We start from the raw sequence: 17,169 nt of genomic DNA, 5'->3' as shown, positions 1-17,169 counted from the left end.
TGAAAACTCGTATCAGAGAAGCTTGGAATGAAATATCTATAGAAACTATCCAAAATCTTGTGACTAGCATGTCAAACCGCATATTTGAAGTCATTAAAAATTCAGGAAGCTATACTAAATACTAAATGAGCGAAAAAACAAAATATTTTCTTTATTTTTTGTATATAACGCTAATGAGGCTAATTCTATTTTCTCCACAAATTGAATATTTTTAATTTTTTTTCCATTTGGAATTAATTAAGCATACCAATTTATAAACTTTTTAGTTGTAGTAGAAGTAACAAGAAATAAAGTAGATTTCATAATTGTTTACCTGCAATTTTTGTTAAATTAGACCAAAAAATAAAGGTGAGGCTAATTCTATTTTCTCCGCTGTATTTCAGAAAAAATTATATTTGCTCTAATATTATTAGAAAACAACAATAGTGAAATAATTTTCGAATTTGTTTTAAATTACTTCCGATAGGTTTACATACAGCATTACTAGTTTCAAATAAGTTATAACTTATTAACTTGCGCTCTAATAGCTTAAAACGTGCTTTCAAATTATATAACCTAAACTGTTACTTCGTAACGTAAAAAAAAAAGTTACTTTTTTTTTTTTTAGATTAGTGCGACACTGAATTTGAATTTTATTTTTATTCAAACTGCCTTTAGTACGATTAAGACCAGTATCAAATAATTCCTTTTAGTGCACTTTTTCTATTAATGATGTTATTTTTTTCAAAAATATTTGCCCGAAAAATAGTTGGGGGGGGGCGAATAGCCATGGCTTCCCTGGCCCCCTAAGTGTCGATGCCCATGGATTTTCAAACACTCAAGAAGCAGAACAACTTCTAATTATCTTAAAACTTCTAATTATCAACAACGCCCTGCAATACAATATACGATCGATATTGAAAGCGATCATAGAACTCTAAACTTCCTCGATTTAGGTTTAACAAATAACACTAAAGGTAAATACGAGTTCAAGGTTTACAGAAAGGAAGCCATTACGAATATTCAAACTAAACCTCACTCAAATCATGATCCTAAGTTTACATTCAGAAGCTTTATTCTATATGCAGTAAATTATAATGACAAGATAAGATTTATTTCCTTATTCAAATATTTAACGAAATGGGTACAACATTTGCCAACTTACACGTACTGCTAACTTAATTTAAAATAAATGGTCCGTAAAAATCAATGAAATTTAATCAGATTCTCTTAACCTTCCCCATGTAATGTTACTGTGGATACGATCACTACTCCCAAAATTAACAGACCGTAGGAACAAAAATTATATTGGTTGGGCAGTACTACCCCGAAATAGTTTTAAGGGTCTTTTTCTTTTTCAGTCACATTTTTAGTCAAAGTATTTATTTGAAAATTTATTTGGGGGGGGGGGGGCAAATGCCCCTGCTGCTCATCCGGCCCTGAATTAAGGCTACGGCTCTGAATTAAGGAATATAAATCTGACTATAGAGTAGTCTTTAAATCAAATCTAATTGAAAAACATTGTTAACATCAAAAAACAAAACTAAATTGCCACATAAAATTTAACCCGGAACATATTTAATTAAATAAATTGCTTAAAGAGATACGTAGGCGAAACAAAATTTCAAATTAAGACTCGAACTCAACAACATCTAAAAAGGATAAATGAAGGGAAACATTACCAGTCTGCAATAGACATCCACAATAAGTTTTGCTTGCAAGAAATAAAGTGAGAGAACGAAAAAACAATTAAAGTGGAAACAAAAACATTTGATCAAAAAATGCGCGAAGCTCTTTAAATACAATGGTAGGGGAGATAAGGGCGCATTGATCGCCGTAGCAGTATTTTTTAAAATGTGGACAATCCGATAAAGATATAAAAACTTATTAATTACTAAACTAAACTAGAACAATCTGTCTTTAAGTAAAAATAGATTTTTTAATAAAAAAAATTGATGAACATGATATATTTCAACATTACAACAACCTTTACTAAAGATCAATGTGCCCCATGCAATGGGGTACTATGATCTCTGACTTGGGGCGCTTTGATTTTATATGAGTAATATTATTTACATGTTTAATACTATGCTATACCTAAGTGCTACAAATGCTTTAGTTGAAGGGTATTAGTGTATATTATATAATACATCTAAAAAAAAAGTAAAATTATAAAAAATATATAGCATTTTTTTTTTTTTTTTTTTTTATGTTTAACATATTATTGTAATTTTTACAATGCTCGTTTAAATATATGTAAAATAAATTATGTTACAAGAGTATGCACTAGTGCTACAATAAAATAAGGTTAAAGCAGATAGGAACTCAAAGAAGATAAGGATAACATTACGTTATCGCAATCTTTTCATAGAGTCCCTTTTAAAAGAATAATAAATCTTAAATTTATATAATAAATAAGAAGAGTAATAAATCGTTTTAATAAATCGTAAATATTAATATCGAGTGTAATATAAATATAAAACTCATGATAAATATAAAATAAATATACTAAAGAGATCGTATTAAGAAGTATATAACACGTATAATATAAAGCTCGTATTGAGAAGTATATAAACACGTATAATATAAAGCTCGTATTAAGAAGCAAATAAGTAGCAAAGTTACCGGTAAAATAGTCAAACAAACAAAAAAATAATTAGTTAAAATAAAAATAGTTTTTTAATTATTAAGATCATTACATTTTAAAAATTTCTTTTTTTTGCTATCATTACAACCTTATACACAACAGTGCATAAAATTTTTATTAGAATAAATTTTGTCTATGAAAGTTATTTATTACTAACATATATTTATGTGTAAAGTTTTTCAAAACTTGAAACTTATAAAGTCTGTAAGAATATAGCATTTTAAGTTTACAAAAAGTATATAAGATACATTCAAGACTTTTATCAAGACTAAAGTTTATAAGATTATCTTTTTATATAAACACCAGTGGCGGCGTTAGGGTAGGGCCTGGTTGGGCAATGGCCCAGGGCGCCGAATATAAAGGGGCGAAACTAATTGGTTATTTTACCCTTTGCCTTTTTTTTGAATGGGGTTAAATTGAGCTAGGGGCGCCGTAGAAATCTTGCCCAGGGCGCTGGTAGTGTTAAAACCGGCACTGATTAACATCATTTGTCAAAGTCAAGTCGAAAACCTGCTTTTACTTTACATAGTTTTTATTCCTAATCAAAAAGTTTTTAACTTCTCCCCCTTTTTTTACCCCTTTTTTTTTCTTTTGTTGGTTAGTTTGGTTTTCTTTTCTTCTGACAAACGAATTTCATATCAGTTAAGATCAAAATGTTTTTAGTTGCCTACTTTTAGCACTTCTTTTTCTAGCAGATGCTTTTGGGTAAGGTTTCAAAAATTCAGGTGAGAGTAATGAAGCAATGCTTGGTCACATTTTTTTCAAAAAACTTGTTTCATGATGCACTACAGTATAGTTTTCAGGAATGCATTATAAAAGAAAACTTCCAAAAGGTAAAGAGGATTATTGAGAATAGCTTCAGTATTTTCTACCTACTGATAAAGTTTGGAAAAAAATTGAATTTAAGCACAAGTCTCCCTCAGAATGGATACAATGATTGACATAACATATCAGTAATTCTCTCTTCATATGAAAAAGATTTTAAGCAAACTTCTAACTTCGTCACCTGGAAGCGCTTTTGTGCTTGTCTAAAAGACAAGCACAACTATTGATAGCGTTAATACAAAAAAGCTTCAAGAAGAAAGAAAGATTTGGAATCATATTTTAGAACGAGTTATATCTCTTGTAAGAGTTCTAGCTAAACAAAACGTGGTCTTTTGTAGCAGCAGTGATAAACTTAATGTTCTTAAAAATAGCTATTTTCTTAAAATTATGAAAAAATTTTCCTTCGTTGGTCCGATCATAAATGAACGTCTTAAAATGATACAAGATGAGAGTAAAAGTCTTATTCACTATTTGGGTTACAAAATTTAAAATAAACTTTTTCAAGCGCTATCAAACGGTATCAAAGACAAAATCATTTCATTAGTTATAAAAGCAAAGTATTTTTGTATCATTTTTGATTATACAACCGAAATCAGCCACACGGTTTTTAATAATTTTTAATTGCACAACAGATATCAGCCACACAGTTTTTTATTATTTTTGATTACACAACAGATATCAGCCACACAGTTTACTATCATTTTTGATTGCACAATAGATATCAGCCACACAGATCAAATTTCCATGATAATGAGATTTATTAACATTGATTTTAAAGAATTTCATCATTTGAGTTTGGTGACGAAGAATTCTGCAAAAGTAGCATACTAATGATATGAATAACTCATCCTATACAAAAAGATATAAAACCGGAAAATGTGCTGAGCTATCAGTATCAAAACAATTTATAAAATGGGTTTTTTAATTTGTCTTTAGCCCTTCATATCCGGTTGATTTTACTAATATTGGCGGCAAGTGCAGTGAGCACTTGCCGCCGATATTGATAAAATCAACCGCCGATATTGATAAAATCTACCCAACATGGAGTTCGGTAGATAAATTTATCTACCCAACTCCATGAGCCAAGAAAGACTTTTTACTGAAATTTTCCGTTTTTTTAAATCAACCACCCATAATTAGTTTAAACAATTAAGCTAATTTCTTAAAATATTTGTTCTGCAAGATTAACTATTAGATTGTTTAAAAGAATAACACCAAAATTCTTACGGTGGATTGAAAGTAATCTTTTAAAAATATTTTAAAATGTAATACGCCTATAAAGATTTTATGTTAAATAATTTAATATAACATATATGCTGTTTATAATAACATCCTAACTTTAACTTTAATTTCCAGACCGTTGAAATCTCAAGTTCTGAACGGTATTTTTTAGTGAAGACTTTGCTCAGTGCTGGAACTATTTTAACTATTGCAAAGACATTTAGACAGTAGAATATTCCTCAAGGAAATAGAAGAAAACGAGCTATAACTACGAGCATATAACTTTTTTATAAAAAATTGCTTAAAAAAGGTTGCATTATAAGCAATCTTTTTTAAGCTATTTGTGATCAATACATTATATTATATCTAATATTATATATTATATCTAAACTATATATTCTAAACTATATATTCTATCGATTCCATTTTTTTTTTTTTTTTTGTATCTATATATGTGTGTGAGTTACCTTTTCAGTTGTAAGCCTCATAAACTTTTATATCATATTTAAAATCATCATTATCAAAATTATATCATACTTGTATCTAGTTTATGATAAACAAGAATCTTAGCTTAAAGAGTAGCATAAGCTTCAAGAGAAGCATTAGCTTAATTCTTATTATTTATTATTATTATTATTATTATTATTAATGATAATGAAAAAAAAATGATAATGAAAAAGGCTATAGCCCCGGGCCCCACAATTTTAGGGGCCCCGATTCAAAGTAAATAATTTTTTATTAACTTTGATAATTAAATCTTTTATTAACTTAAAAGAGCCAAAGTTAAATTTACTAAATTGTCTGAAAACAAAAGCACAAAAATAAAATAACTGTCAACAAAAACGCTGCATTATATATTTTTTCCGGTCTTTGACAACGATGGAGCGCAACTACTTCTACAAAAAAAAAATTACTAGATTGGTAGCAGCGCCTTATAGCAATAATTGAATGTAACATTTGTACTAATTGCTACAAAAACAATTCCCTTCGGAAAATTATTAATGACTTGAATAATTATATTGTTATTGAAAATGCATTAACGATTGCAATTCTACAATTCTTTTGTACTTCCGCACAAAAGAGTTCTTGTGTGAATGCATTTAATAGCTGAAGCGCTAAATTCGTGAAAGAGAAAAAAAAACAGTTTAACACTTTTCAGGTTATACAGTTATAATTAAAATGCTAAGAAAATATGAAAGTGGAGCTTGTAAAAGAAGATTGAAGAAAGAGAGAGAGGAAATGGTAGCTAAACTTCCGAAAATGACAAATTTTTTTTCATCAAACCAAACTATTATGCAATTTCCACAAACTGTAGATAATAATAAAAACAATAAAAAAAAAGATGAAAATAATAACACGGAAAATGAGGTAGCCTGCCAAGGTCCTTCAAATGAAATTCAAGAAGTTGAAAGTGTTGAATCTACAATGCATAACAATGAGCTTGACTCAGGTATTCCAATTTTTACTATCTTTAATGACACCTCTAACATCTGCTAAACAAACAATTTACTTTTTAGGCAGTTAATATTTTTATTCTATAAATTGTCACTTATTATTTTTTTTATTAGGCTTATTTATCATGATTTTTTTTCCTAGATACCATTCTACGCGAAGACCCTGCTTTATGGCCATTACAATTAAAGGAAAATGAACGTATGAAGTATTTAAACAAGGGGTATGCTTTTTTTCAAAATCTTTATTTTGAAAAAAAGCATACCCCTTGTTTAAATACTCTAATTTCGAATCTTCGAAGCGGATGTTCAAAAACCAGTACAGATATTATTCGGTTAAATATTTTCAAAAAGTGATGAATAATGGCGAAAAGTGTGACCGAAAATGGTTAATGTTTTCTGAATCCACTGGATGTGTATTTTGTTATGTTTGCAAGTTGTTTTCAACCGATTACGACAACGTATTTGTCAAAAGTGGCTTTTACAATTGGAAAAAAGCTAAACAAACTATTTTCGGCCACGAAAACAGCAAAGAACATATTCAATGTATGATTAAGTGGATAGAATTCATAAAACAAAATACTCATGTTGATGAATATATGGTAAGCCAGATTAAAAGGGAATTTAATTATTGGTCTGCAATCTTAAATAGAATAGTTGCAGTTATTCGTTATTTAGCCGGAAGATGTTTAGCATTTTGAGGCCATAATGAAGTTATAGGATCGTCAAATAACGGAAATTACTTAGACATGTTAGAACTGTTGACTCAATTTGATTCAGTTTTAAAGCAACACATTGACACTTTTGTAAATAAAGGCAAAGGTAATGTAAATTATTTGTCTAAAACTATTTGTGATGAGGTAATTGATATTATGTCTCAAAAGGTTTTAACGCGCATTATTACCGAAATAAAAAAAGCAAAATACTGGGGAATTATCGTAGATTCGACTCCTGATATTTCTCACGTGGATCAAATTTCTGTGATATTTCGTTATTATCTAAATGGCCACGTGTATGAACGATTTTTTGTTTTCTACAAATTAAAAGCCACGACGGTAAATCTTTGATTACTGACATTTTAGATCTACTGGAAAGATATGATATTGATATAACCAATTGTCGGGGACAGGCATACGATAATGCAAGCAATATGTCTGATAAATATTCTGGATTACAGGCACGTTTAAAAGAGCGGAGTGAAATAGCTTTTTATATCCCCTGCGCTGGACATTCTTTAAATTTAGTTGGGCAGTGCAGTGTCAGTGAGTGCATCAATTCTATCAACTATTTTGGCGTTCTCCAGAGTTTGTATTCATTTTTTGTAGCTTCAACACATAGATGGGATTTATTGAAAGGAAATCATGCTACACTCAAGCGCCTATCAGATACACGATGGTCATGTAGGTCAGATGCTTCAAAATGTTTAGTAGAAAATTTTGATGGGACTCATGTTGAGGATACAGAAGAAAAATCTGATACTCGTCATGAAGCTTTGTGTTTATTAAATAAGATCACTAAGCTAGAGTTTGCATTCATGGCTGTACTTTGGCATCACATACTTAAGAGGTTTAATGCAGTTAGCAAATTTCTTCAAAAAGTTGAATTAAATTTGCATAAAGTAAGCAGTATGTTACTTTCACTAATTTACTTTGTAAAAAACTTACGAAACGACTTTACGAGATTTGAGAATGAATCAAAAAAACTTAGCTCGTTTATTGAAAAAGACTATTCTGATAAGAACAAAAGAAAGGTAATTAAAAAATTGAGCAACGGAGAAAACCAACTTGATTCTTTAAGGGTATCCGACAAGTTTCTAGTGAATACATTTTTTGTCATTATTGACAAACTTGTGACACAATTAACTATAAGAAGTGATGGTTACAGCCACGTAAATAAGTTATTTGGATTTCTATCGAAGCTGTTAACTATTAGTACCATGGAATTGCAAGTTAGCGCGAAAAAAATTGTAGGAGTGTATTCAAATGATTTAGAAGATAGTTTCATATTTGAAATAGAACAATTTGTAACATTATTAAAGTTGAAGCCTCCGGGTTTTTTTTTCGCATAAAAAAGATAAATCTGAGACTGAAAACACATTGATTCCTCTGCATGTTTTAAATTGGATTGTTGAAACCGATATTATTGATGTATTTCCAAATGTTTATATAGCATATCGCTTGTTTCTAACTATTCCCATAACAAATTGCGAGGCTGAGGGATCATTCTCTACTCTTAAAAGAGTTAAGAACATGCACCGATCAACAATGGTCCATAGTCGTTTAAGTAATATAGCAAGATTAACTATTGAGTCAAAATTATTAGAAACTTTGGATTTCAGCGATGTGATTGCAGAGTTTGCGGGGAAGAAAAGCAGAAAAAAATCACTCAACTTATTTCAATACAATATAAAAGTTGTATATAAATAAATATCATTGATAGCGTTTTCAAGAAAATCTTGTTAGTGTTAGTGGAACGGGGCCTCCTACTTTTAAATAGCCCCGGGCCCCGAAAAGTCCTAATCCGTCACTGCCTACTTCTGTTTTGCGCCACTATTCATTTATACTAATATTTTATGTTATTGCGATAATTGTATGCCTTTGTTGTTGATTTTAAGTAATTTTAATGCAGTATTCTCAGAAATAGTATATAACTCTTCTTTAATATGGCTGTTGTACTGTTTTTTAGACCCCAAAAAATAAACTTTATCGAACCAAACAAACATATCAATGTTGTATATGCTGTTGTGTGTCATTAATGGTTCATTCAATAGAATAGTTTTAAGCTAGAGCGGTTTCCAACTGCTTTAGCTTATTTCTATTGTTGTTTAAAAATGAATACTGATTTTATGTTGTTGTAAAGTTATCTTATAATTGTTTTAGATGGTTATTTTATTTTCATCATTGTTATTTGTACCGCTAATATTTTTTGCTGGTATTTATTTTAACTATTCTTATATGGCCTACATTATTATTATTAGATTACATTATTAGATTTTTTTTGTCTAAATATATAATTTAGTTGACTAAAGTCAACCAATTGGGTAGATGCAATTTTTAAAAAACTTAGAATGGAATGTAATATATTGAAATAAATGACAAAGAAGGATTGTGGATTGAGATTATTTTTAGCAAAGAGCAGGGTGAGCAAATTGTTATAGTGAACATCTTGCTGGCCACCTTTGCAGAACATTCACATACTACAAAGTTTCAAAATGTTTTTAATGGCCCGGATTTTTTTGATAAAAATTTTTTTATCAAAAATGGTGGATCTAAATAGTTAAAGCATAAAGGAAAAATCTATTTTTTATTTAAGTGGTAGTAATAGTAGTATTTAAACTGTAACTGTATTAACAGCATGAATTCAAAACTTTGACAGTTTTTGAAATATTAGAAATATACAATAATTTACTAAAAAGGATGAAAAATTAAAAAAAAGTTAGTACTAAGTTATTTTTTTTAATGCTAAATGTTTGCTAATTCGACCTTAAAACTGTTTACATTTCTTGAATTGACGACTTCCAATTACAATGTGTTCCATAAATTTGCTGTTTTGGTATAAACTTGGTTTGTACTCTGCGGTATTTTATATAGTGACCTTTGCATGATTTTGAGAACGTTGGTTTGTTTAAAAGTTCTATTGTTGTAATCTCATTGAAAATCTTAAATATTTAAATAAGATCTCTCTGCCTTCTTTCTTACAATGTTGTTAAACCAAGTCTGTAAATGGTCTTTGTACTGCAGGCTTCTTAAGTTCTTTGCCATCCTTGTCTTTCTGTGTTGTACCCATTCTGTTATATCAATGTTGTCTTTGCATTTTAGTGACCAAACTGGTGCTGCAAATTTAATCATAGGTCTGACAAAAGTTGTATATAGTTGCTTGAAAAGTTGGTGGTTCAAATGGATAAACGTGTTTATAATCATCCCCATTATTGCATTAGCTTTTGATGAACATGTTACTATGTGTTTCTTCCATTTTAGTTGTTTTTACCATTCTGCATAACTACGCATTGATTTTCATTCAGTTTGGTTATCCATTTTTCTGACCAATCGTCTATGATATTTAAACCTCTTTTAATTAGTTTGGCGTTCTTAACTAAATATGCGGCTAATTGGATTTTGGTGTCGTTTGCAATAGGGCAGGTCGAATTACAATTTTTTTTTAGAATCAAGTGTTTGACATTATAGAGATATTTTCTAAACAATCCAAAAATGCTTCCTGGAAAATTTTATTAAACTAAAATAGTACCTTCATGAACAATTTTAGCTTCGAAGAAGCGTCGAAAGGCTTTTCACGCAACATTTGTTGCGGCGTTGATATAGGTTTGTTCGATGTGTTTAGATTACACTTTTTTTTGAAAATTGGAGTCACAATGTCTGCGCGCCACTGTAAAGACAGGTTACTTGTGTTGTAAGATGATTTGTAAATTTAAGTAAGTGGTAATGCCACTGATTTTGCACAATGCTTTAACAAAATAGGATGTAAATTATCCACAACACACGCTTTGTCTGTATTTAGCTTTTTAATATGATTCAGAATATCTATGTAGTCAATGAAGTTGTCGTTTAGATAAAGTGTGTGACTTATTAGTTTATTTGCTATTTCTGGTATAATGCTGGTTTTGTTTACAAAGGCGCTGTGAATTTGGTAGTTTAGAATATCTCCAATCTTGCTCTGGCTATTTGTTACAGTACCATTAGTGTTCAAAACCGCTTTTATTGATTGCTTAGTATTCCTCTGACTGTTTACGTATTTATAAATAACTTTTGGATTTAATCTTGATTTTATTACCAGGTTTCTTTAATAATTTTTTCTAGCTAATATGGCTTCTTTGATACTAATTTTTTTATTGTTTTTTATGCACTGACTTTTTTTGCATTTTTCCATTTGTTTGCAAGATTTATGTATTTTGATCTTTTTTATTTTGTACTAGTCTTTAAGGTTATTGCTAAACGATGAGTTTTTCTTGTGTTTATGCTTTGCATTAAATATTATGTATTTATAAATTACTTAGATAGTATATGTGAAAATATAAAAGTATCATACATTTGCTATGTTGGTATAAAACTTCTTTGTTCTGTCGGTTTGTTTTATCCCGTAGTTTTTTTGCGATGGCTAATGTCAGGTTTTTTCTGACACTTAGTATAACTAATACTTTTTACCTTAGTACTATGATATGCCTTTGAAAAATAAATTAACGTTTAAATCTATTATTTCAGTTCTTATTTTTTATACTGTTAGAATCATAAGAAACTGTAGCTAATAACATCACTTAAATGCTACACACAAAACTGTATAAAGTAATGTTTTATTTTATTCTATGTGTTTTATAATAATAATAATATTGTGGCTTGTTTTAAGCTCTAAAAAACTTTTATAAAATTCCTTTTTTTTTATTTCTATATTTGTTTTAAATCTCCAACTTTATACAAAAATAAACTTGTACAGTTTATAATAATTATTACAAAAAGGTAGTTTTTATATTTCTCTAGTTGTAATGTTATTATAATAATATTGTTATGTGATCACACTAGAATCTTTAATCGTGATGCTTAAGCTATAATTTATTTAAGTTAATTGTTAAAGTTACTGATATAAATGGAAGGTCACTTTTCTAGACATAATTTCCAAATAATATTAAAATTATTTTCAGCTAATCTTAATTTTATTAGCTAGAAGTATTAGCTTTAGCACTGATTAGCATTTATTAAATTCCTACAGGAAAAATAGCATTTATTAAATTCCTACAGAAAAAACAAATGATTACACTTGAAAAATGAGTTTTTGTTGGACACTTGTATTAACTAAGTTTTTTGTTTCGATATTGTTAGAGCATGGTACCAAGATACGAAAAACAGGAACTTGCCCCATTTTTGCCCTGCAGTTTTTGAGAAATTAGGGCTTGGGTCTTTTACCCCAAAAGGGCAATGGAAAAAAAAATTATGGTCAAATTTTGTGAAAGTGATATTTTACTTGTAGTAAATTAAACACTGAATACATTTTTTCTAATAACATTGACCTTAAAATGCATTGTTCTCAAGGATAGACCCGACGTTAGTTGTGGTTGGGGGGGGGGGGGAAGGGAAGTGTCCAACGAAAACTCATTTTTAGTCACATTTTTGCTATATGGCCACCGGCCTATATCAACTTCCTTACGCTACTTCTTTTAAATTAACTTTATTGACTTTTATTTAAAAATATATTATTTTAATTAACAATGTTTTTTTCGCTTAAACTTTTAAAAACAATTTAACGTAAGTGTAATCATTTGTTTTTTCTGTAGGAATTTAATAAATGCTATTTTTCCTGTAGGAATTTAATAAATGCTAATCAGTGCTAAAGCTAATACTTCTAGCTAATAAAATTAAGATTAGCTGAAAATAATTTTAATATTATTTGGAAATTATGTCTAGAAAAGTGACCTTCCATTTATATCAGTAACTTTAACAATTAACTTAAATAAATTATAGCTTAAGCATCACGATTAAAGAGTCTAGTGTGATCACATAACAATATTATTATAATAACATTACAACTAGAGAAATATAAAAACTACCTTTTTGTAATAATTATTATAAACTGTACAAGTTTATTTTTGTATAAACAACTAATAAATTTTTGTTCATTCAGTTGGCAAATGTGGACCTTTTAGCTCATTTAGTTTGCAAGTTTAAACTTTTTTGTCGGATCAGCCTGCAAATTTGGAATAGTAACCTTTTTAGACTTACGGCTCCCCACTCCATTTACTTGATATCTATTCTTGCCGGCCATGTCTCACAATAATAAGTTTTGTTTTCGTCGATGCAATTGAACTACCTCGTACTCATATATTGTGTAACAAAAAGTAGAGCACCTAAAGTTTAAAAAAAGAAAAAATACTAGAAATGTCAACTATTTTTTTATTCATCAAGATCGCTTTCTGACTCTATTTCATCATCATCATCATCATCATCATCATCATCATCATCATCATCATCATCATCATCATCACCATCATCATCATCACCATCATCATCATCATCATAGTCTTTCGTCAAACGAGGTGTTTTCACACGCTTCACCGCATGCGCATAGATCAGTGCATGTGATTCCGTTTTGTTTACAAGAACATTGATTTGTGACGCAACCACAAGAACAGTGAACAAATTCAAGAAGTGCATCGGGTGCAGGTGGAATTGTTGTCCAAACCAAGTTTACCTGGTCTCCATTTAAAGACCAACCATAGCTATCGGGCGAAGGAACATTTAATATACCTTTCAATGCATTTTTTTGGATGTAAGCATCATAATTATCACGTTTAATATGTACAAAAAAGCGAATTATAATTTGGAGGAGCATCTCTTCTGTAGATTTGCCCATTTTGAACAAGTAATATCGTGCTTTATTGACAACATCTTCTTTGCTTGCACCATAAAGGTGACAAACAAATTTATGTATGCCATTAACAACGTCATCTGATACATCTAGTGACATTCCGATACCTCGGAATGCTGTACAATATTCTTTTTTCGTTCCTGCCGTCTTTAGGGCAGATAATTTACCTTTTCCTTGAAAAGCAGACACTGCATCACAACCTAAGTAATAAGTAGAAACACTTCAAACATTTACGTTTTCAGATACAAAATTAGTTTAGATAAACAACACAGTTTAATACATTATTTTTGGTAAAGTAGCAAAATAGTGCTTGAAATAAATTCTTTGCAAGAAAGATAATGATTTCACTTATGAAATTTAATTCGAATTTACCTGTAAAGGAATGGAACCCAATCATTGCATAACACCAATCGTAACCAATCTCTTTTGCGATTTTATTTACATTAAGGATACGTTGTTTGTTTCCACATCCTGTTTCAAAATGAAGAGTTGCAGAGATGGTAAAATGCACTTACGAACTATAGTAAAATGCACTTACGAACACATCTGTATTGGGGCTTGCAAGTATAACATGAGCATATGAAACCGAAGCGTGCTTACAATGTAACAATAACCGAGTATCAGCTTCTTCTTGGTCGCTACGAAGTTCGGACAATTCCGTACAAATCGAATTTCTGAAGCAGTATGTGCTATCACCATGTGTAATAAATATCTCTATTTTATTTATTGCATAATCTTTCCATTCTTCCAAAAGAAACTTAACCAGTTCCTCTTTATTGCTGTCAACACTCATAAACTTCTTCCATTGTTTCGGTACTTTTTGATCAGGCCCAAATATAGTAACATTCTGGACACCAGATTCAGCTCGTCTTTGTCACTCGGCGTGTTTGATACTAATATTTCGATACCTGTCTGTAACAAAGTCAACTCTATTTGACTTATGCCAAAATTCATTACCATAGTGAATATCAATCAACTGAGTTTCTCAAAATTTTTGGGTATAGGTTTAAATATTTGCAATATAGCCATACCGTCCAAAATTAATGCGTTGTTTTTAGGAATATCCACTGATAACTTATCGATACATTTATCTTCGAGTATATTTATAAGCTTCGACTTGATTTTATGATACCAACTGAGGCGGGAATACTAATTTCAATAATAATTACTCTAATTTCAACAAACAAACCACGTTCAATATACCATTGGAATTCAGAAATTCCATGTAATTCCATTAATAACAAGCAGAAATCTTCTACTTCACGTCGGTTGTCAACATCCAAGAAGTTCAAGAATGATTCAAATCTAAGGCGACTTAAAGCCTCAAACATGATTTTACGCACCATTATGCTTCTGTAATAGTGTTTACCTGTGAGAATACCTTTAATTGCTCCCTCTGCCACTAGACCAGATTCAATGACAATATCCTTAAATTGAGAGTGATATATTAATGCTCAAAGTTTACAGTTTTAATAAACCAATAAATGATAGCTTGCAAATATTTAAAAAAAATTAAAGTTTATGATTTTATCAAAAACTTTAACACAAAAAATCAAAATTTGTCAAAATATTTTTTATCTCTAAATAAAAATAGCTATCTTCTAAAATTTTCATCCTTATGTTTAAAACTAATTAAATACCTTAAAACCGAATCCATCAAATCTTTTAACAATAGCAGTCATAAATGACATTATAGTATGAAATTCGCCAAGTCTTACTACAAATCTATTCGAAAGCTCAGGTTCCTTCCACCGAACCATTTGAATTTTTGAATACACAGCCTCATCACAGACAATTACTCCATACTTCAAATTTAGTTTGTTTATAATATCAACACCTCTACGTAATATTGTGTATATCGTTGCAATATCAGTAACAGGAGCATCAACAACTGGTAAATATCCAATGTACGAGGCATGAGAGGCAGCTTTGTTTTGACCAATATTGAAAGCAGTCCAACTTGGAAACGAATTTTTTTGAATTTGACTTTTACATAATAGATAAGCCCTATCTTGATCCTTGACTTTCTCTATTGATATAGATAAAATTACAAGATCAATGTTTATTTTTTCGATTAGCTTTTTAAGCTTGGGTGATTCTTTTTTCCCAATCTGATAACGTAATATGCTAGAAAGTGGTTCTTGAATAGATCGAGGTCTTTTTGAAACTGTTATTTAATAAAAAAAAGTGAAATGGTATGAAGTGGGTTACGAAAAGAATGAAGTTTTATAGAAAATAGCTAAATCCAATCAAGAAACATAAATGAATGAATGAAACATAAATAAATGAACACCTACTAAAAAAAAAGAATTGTTAGCTATAAAACTATGCAGTTTTAACAAACAACATAAATGTTTCAAAAAAGATCATTAAGGTTCTAATTTTGATTTAGTATAATTGATATGCAGCGCTCCATGTGAGGGGGGAAGGGCAAGATGTCATACAGCCACCGTTTTAAAAACTATAATTCATTCTTTTCTATATCTTTCCTAACATAGCAAAGATTAGACAAGAAAAATTGTATTTATAAATTAGTGAAAACTGTCCCTTTAGTTTTTCTCCTTACATTGCGCACTGTTTATACCTCTCTTTTTTCTTGGGTTGGTCCAATATTTAAAGGTTGAACAATGATTCCATTAGCCATATGAGTAGTTTCTTTCCCAGATCTTGTTTCCTCACCGAAATCGATGTTGTCCCAAACCAAAATTGACAGTGATATGTCTTTAGTTTCTGATTAAAAATTTGATTTAGAAGACCAGAAATTTATTGTATAAACCCGATAACGCCTTGTTTTGATCACTTTATAATTAAAATTATTTTTCATCATAGATATTGTTTAATCTTACCTTGTGGTAAAACTACATCTTCCTTTAGATTGATAGATGCTAATGTTGTTTTATACCTCATTGTTGCCGAATATGATATACAATGACCAAAACCACTCAATATTTTTATCAACTCTTTTGATCCAGTTATCTGCCTTGTTGCCATTGTGACAATGCCACAGATTTAGGTGTTTGTTTGTGCCCATTTGAACATATATAAATGCAATCTTGAATTAAAGATAAAACTTTTTTTTTAATGGTTTCCTCTATACATATGTAGGATTCAATTTTTGGTTCATCATCAATACCTAACAGCCAAACAAAAAAATTAAATAACCAAGTGGTACAATGTTCTCTATATTTTTAAATGAGAATTCAGAAGATAATCGAGGCCATGTTGAAAAGAAATCAGGAGTTGTATTTATTATATTTCGAAAATGCAATGCTGTTCTATACGGGACACTTTATAATTACTGGTATCAATATTTTCTTCACGATAAACGATTGAAACAAACAGACTAAACAACTTTTACATAAACATGATTTTCTTCTTTTTAATTAATTTTTCTATTATTATTTCATTTGAAAATATATGAAAAGATTTATTGTAATATTGAACTTTAGGCTGACCTTTGTGTTGATTTGCTAAACACTTTGTACAACTTATGTAACACGTTTGATGATATCTAACTTATGGGGGGCTTAATGATAAGATGAATTTTGTCTTCTTCAAGCCCCAGTCATGTAAATATTTGTTTTTATAAATTACGAGTGTAAATTATTTTCAATCGGCAAATACAATACTAAAAAAAAAAAAAAAAAAAAAAAAAAAATTAAATAGCAACACAGT

General features: G+C 29.6%; 1 protein-coding gene across 1 annotated transcript; it reads left to right on the top strand.

Annotated features, from left to right (window-relative positions):
* Positions 1–5,851: 5,851 nt before the first annotated feature.
* Positions 5,852–8,619, top strand: LOC136083053 (zinc finger MYM-type protein 1-like). Its single transcript, XM_065802461.1, has 5 exons — positions 5,852–6,122; positions 6,269–6,347; positions 7,171–8,174; positions 8,293–8,465; positions 8,563–8,619. The coding sequence occupies exons 1-5, from the start codon at positions 5,852–5,854 to the stop codon at positions 8,617–8,619; spliced, it is 1,584 nt and encodes a 527-aa protein (XP_065658533.1).
* Positions 8,620–17,169: the final 8,550 nt, after the last annotated feature.

This window comes from Hydra vulgaris, chromosome 08 (assembly GCF_038396675.1).
Source record: "Hydra vulgaris chromosome 08, alternate assembly HydraT2T_AEP".
Lineage (NCBI taxonomy): Eukaryota > Metazoa > Cnidaria > Hydrozoa > Anthoathecata > Hydridae > Hydra > Hydra vulgaris.
This window is presented reverse-complemented; position numbering and strand designations above follow the sequence as displayed.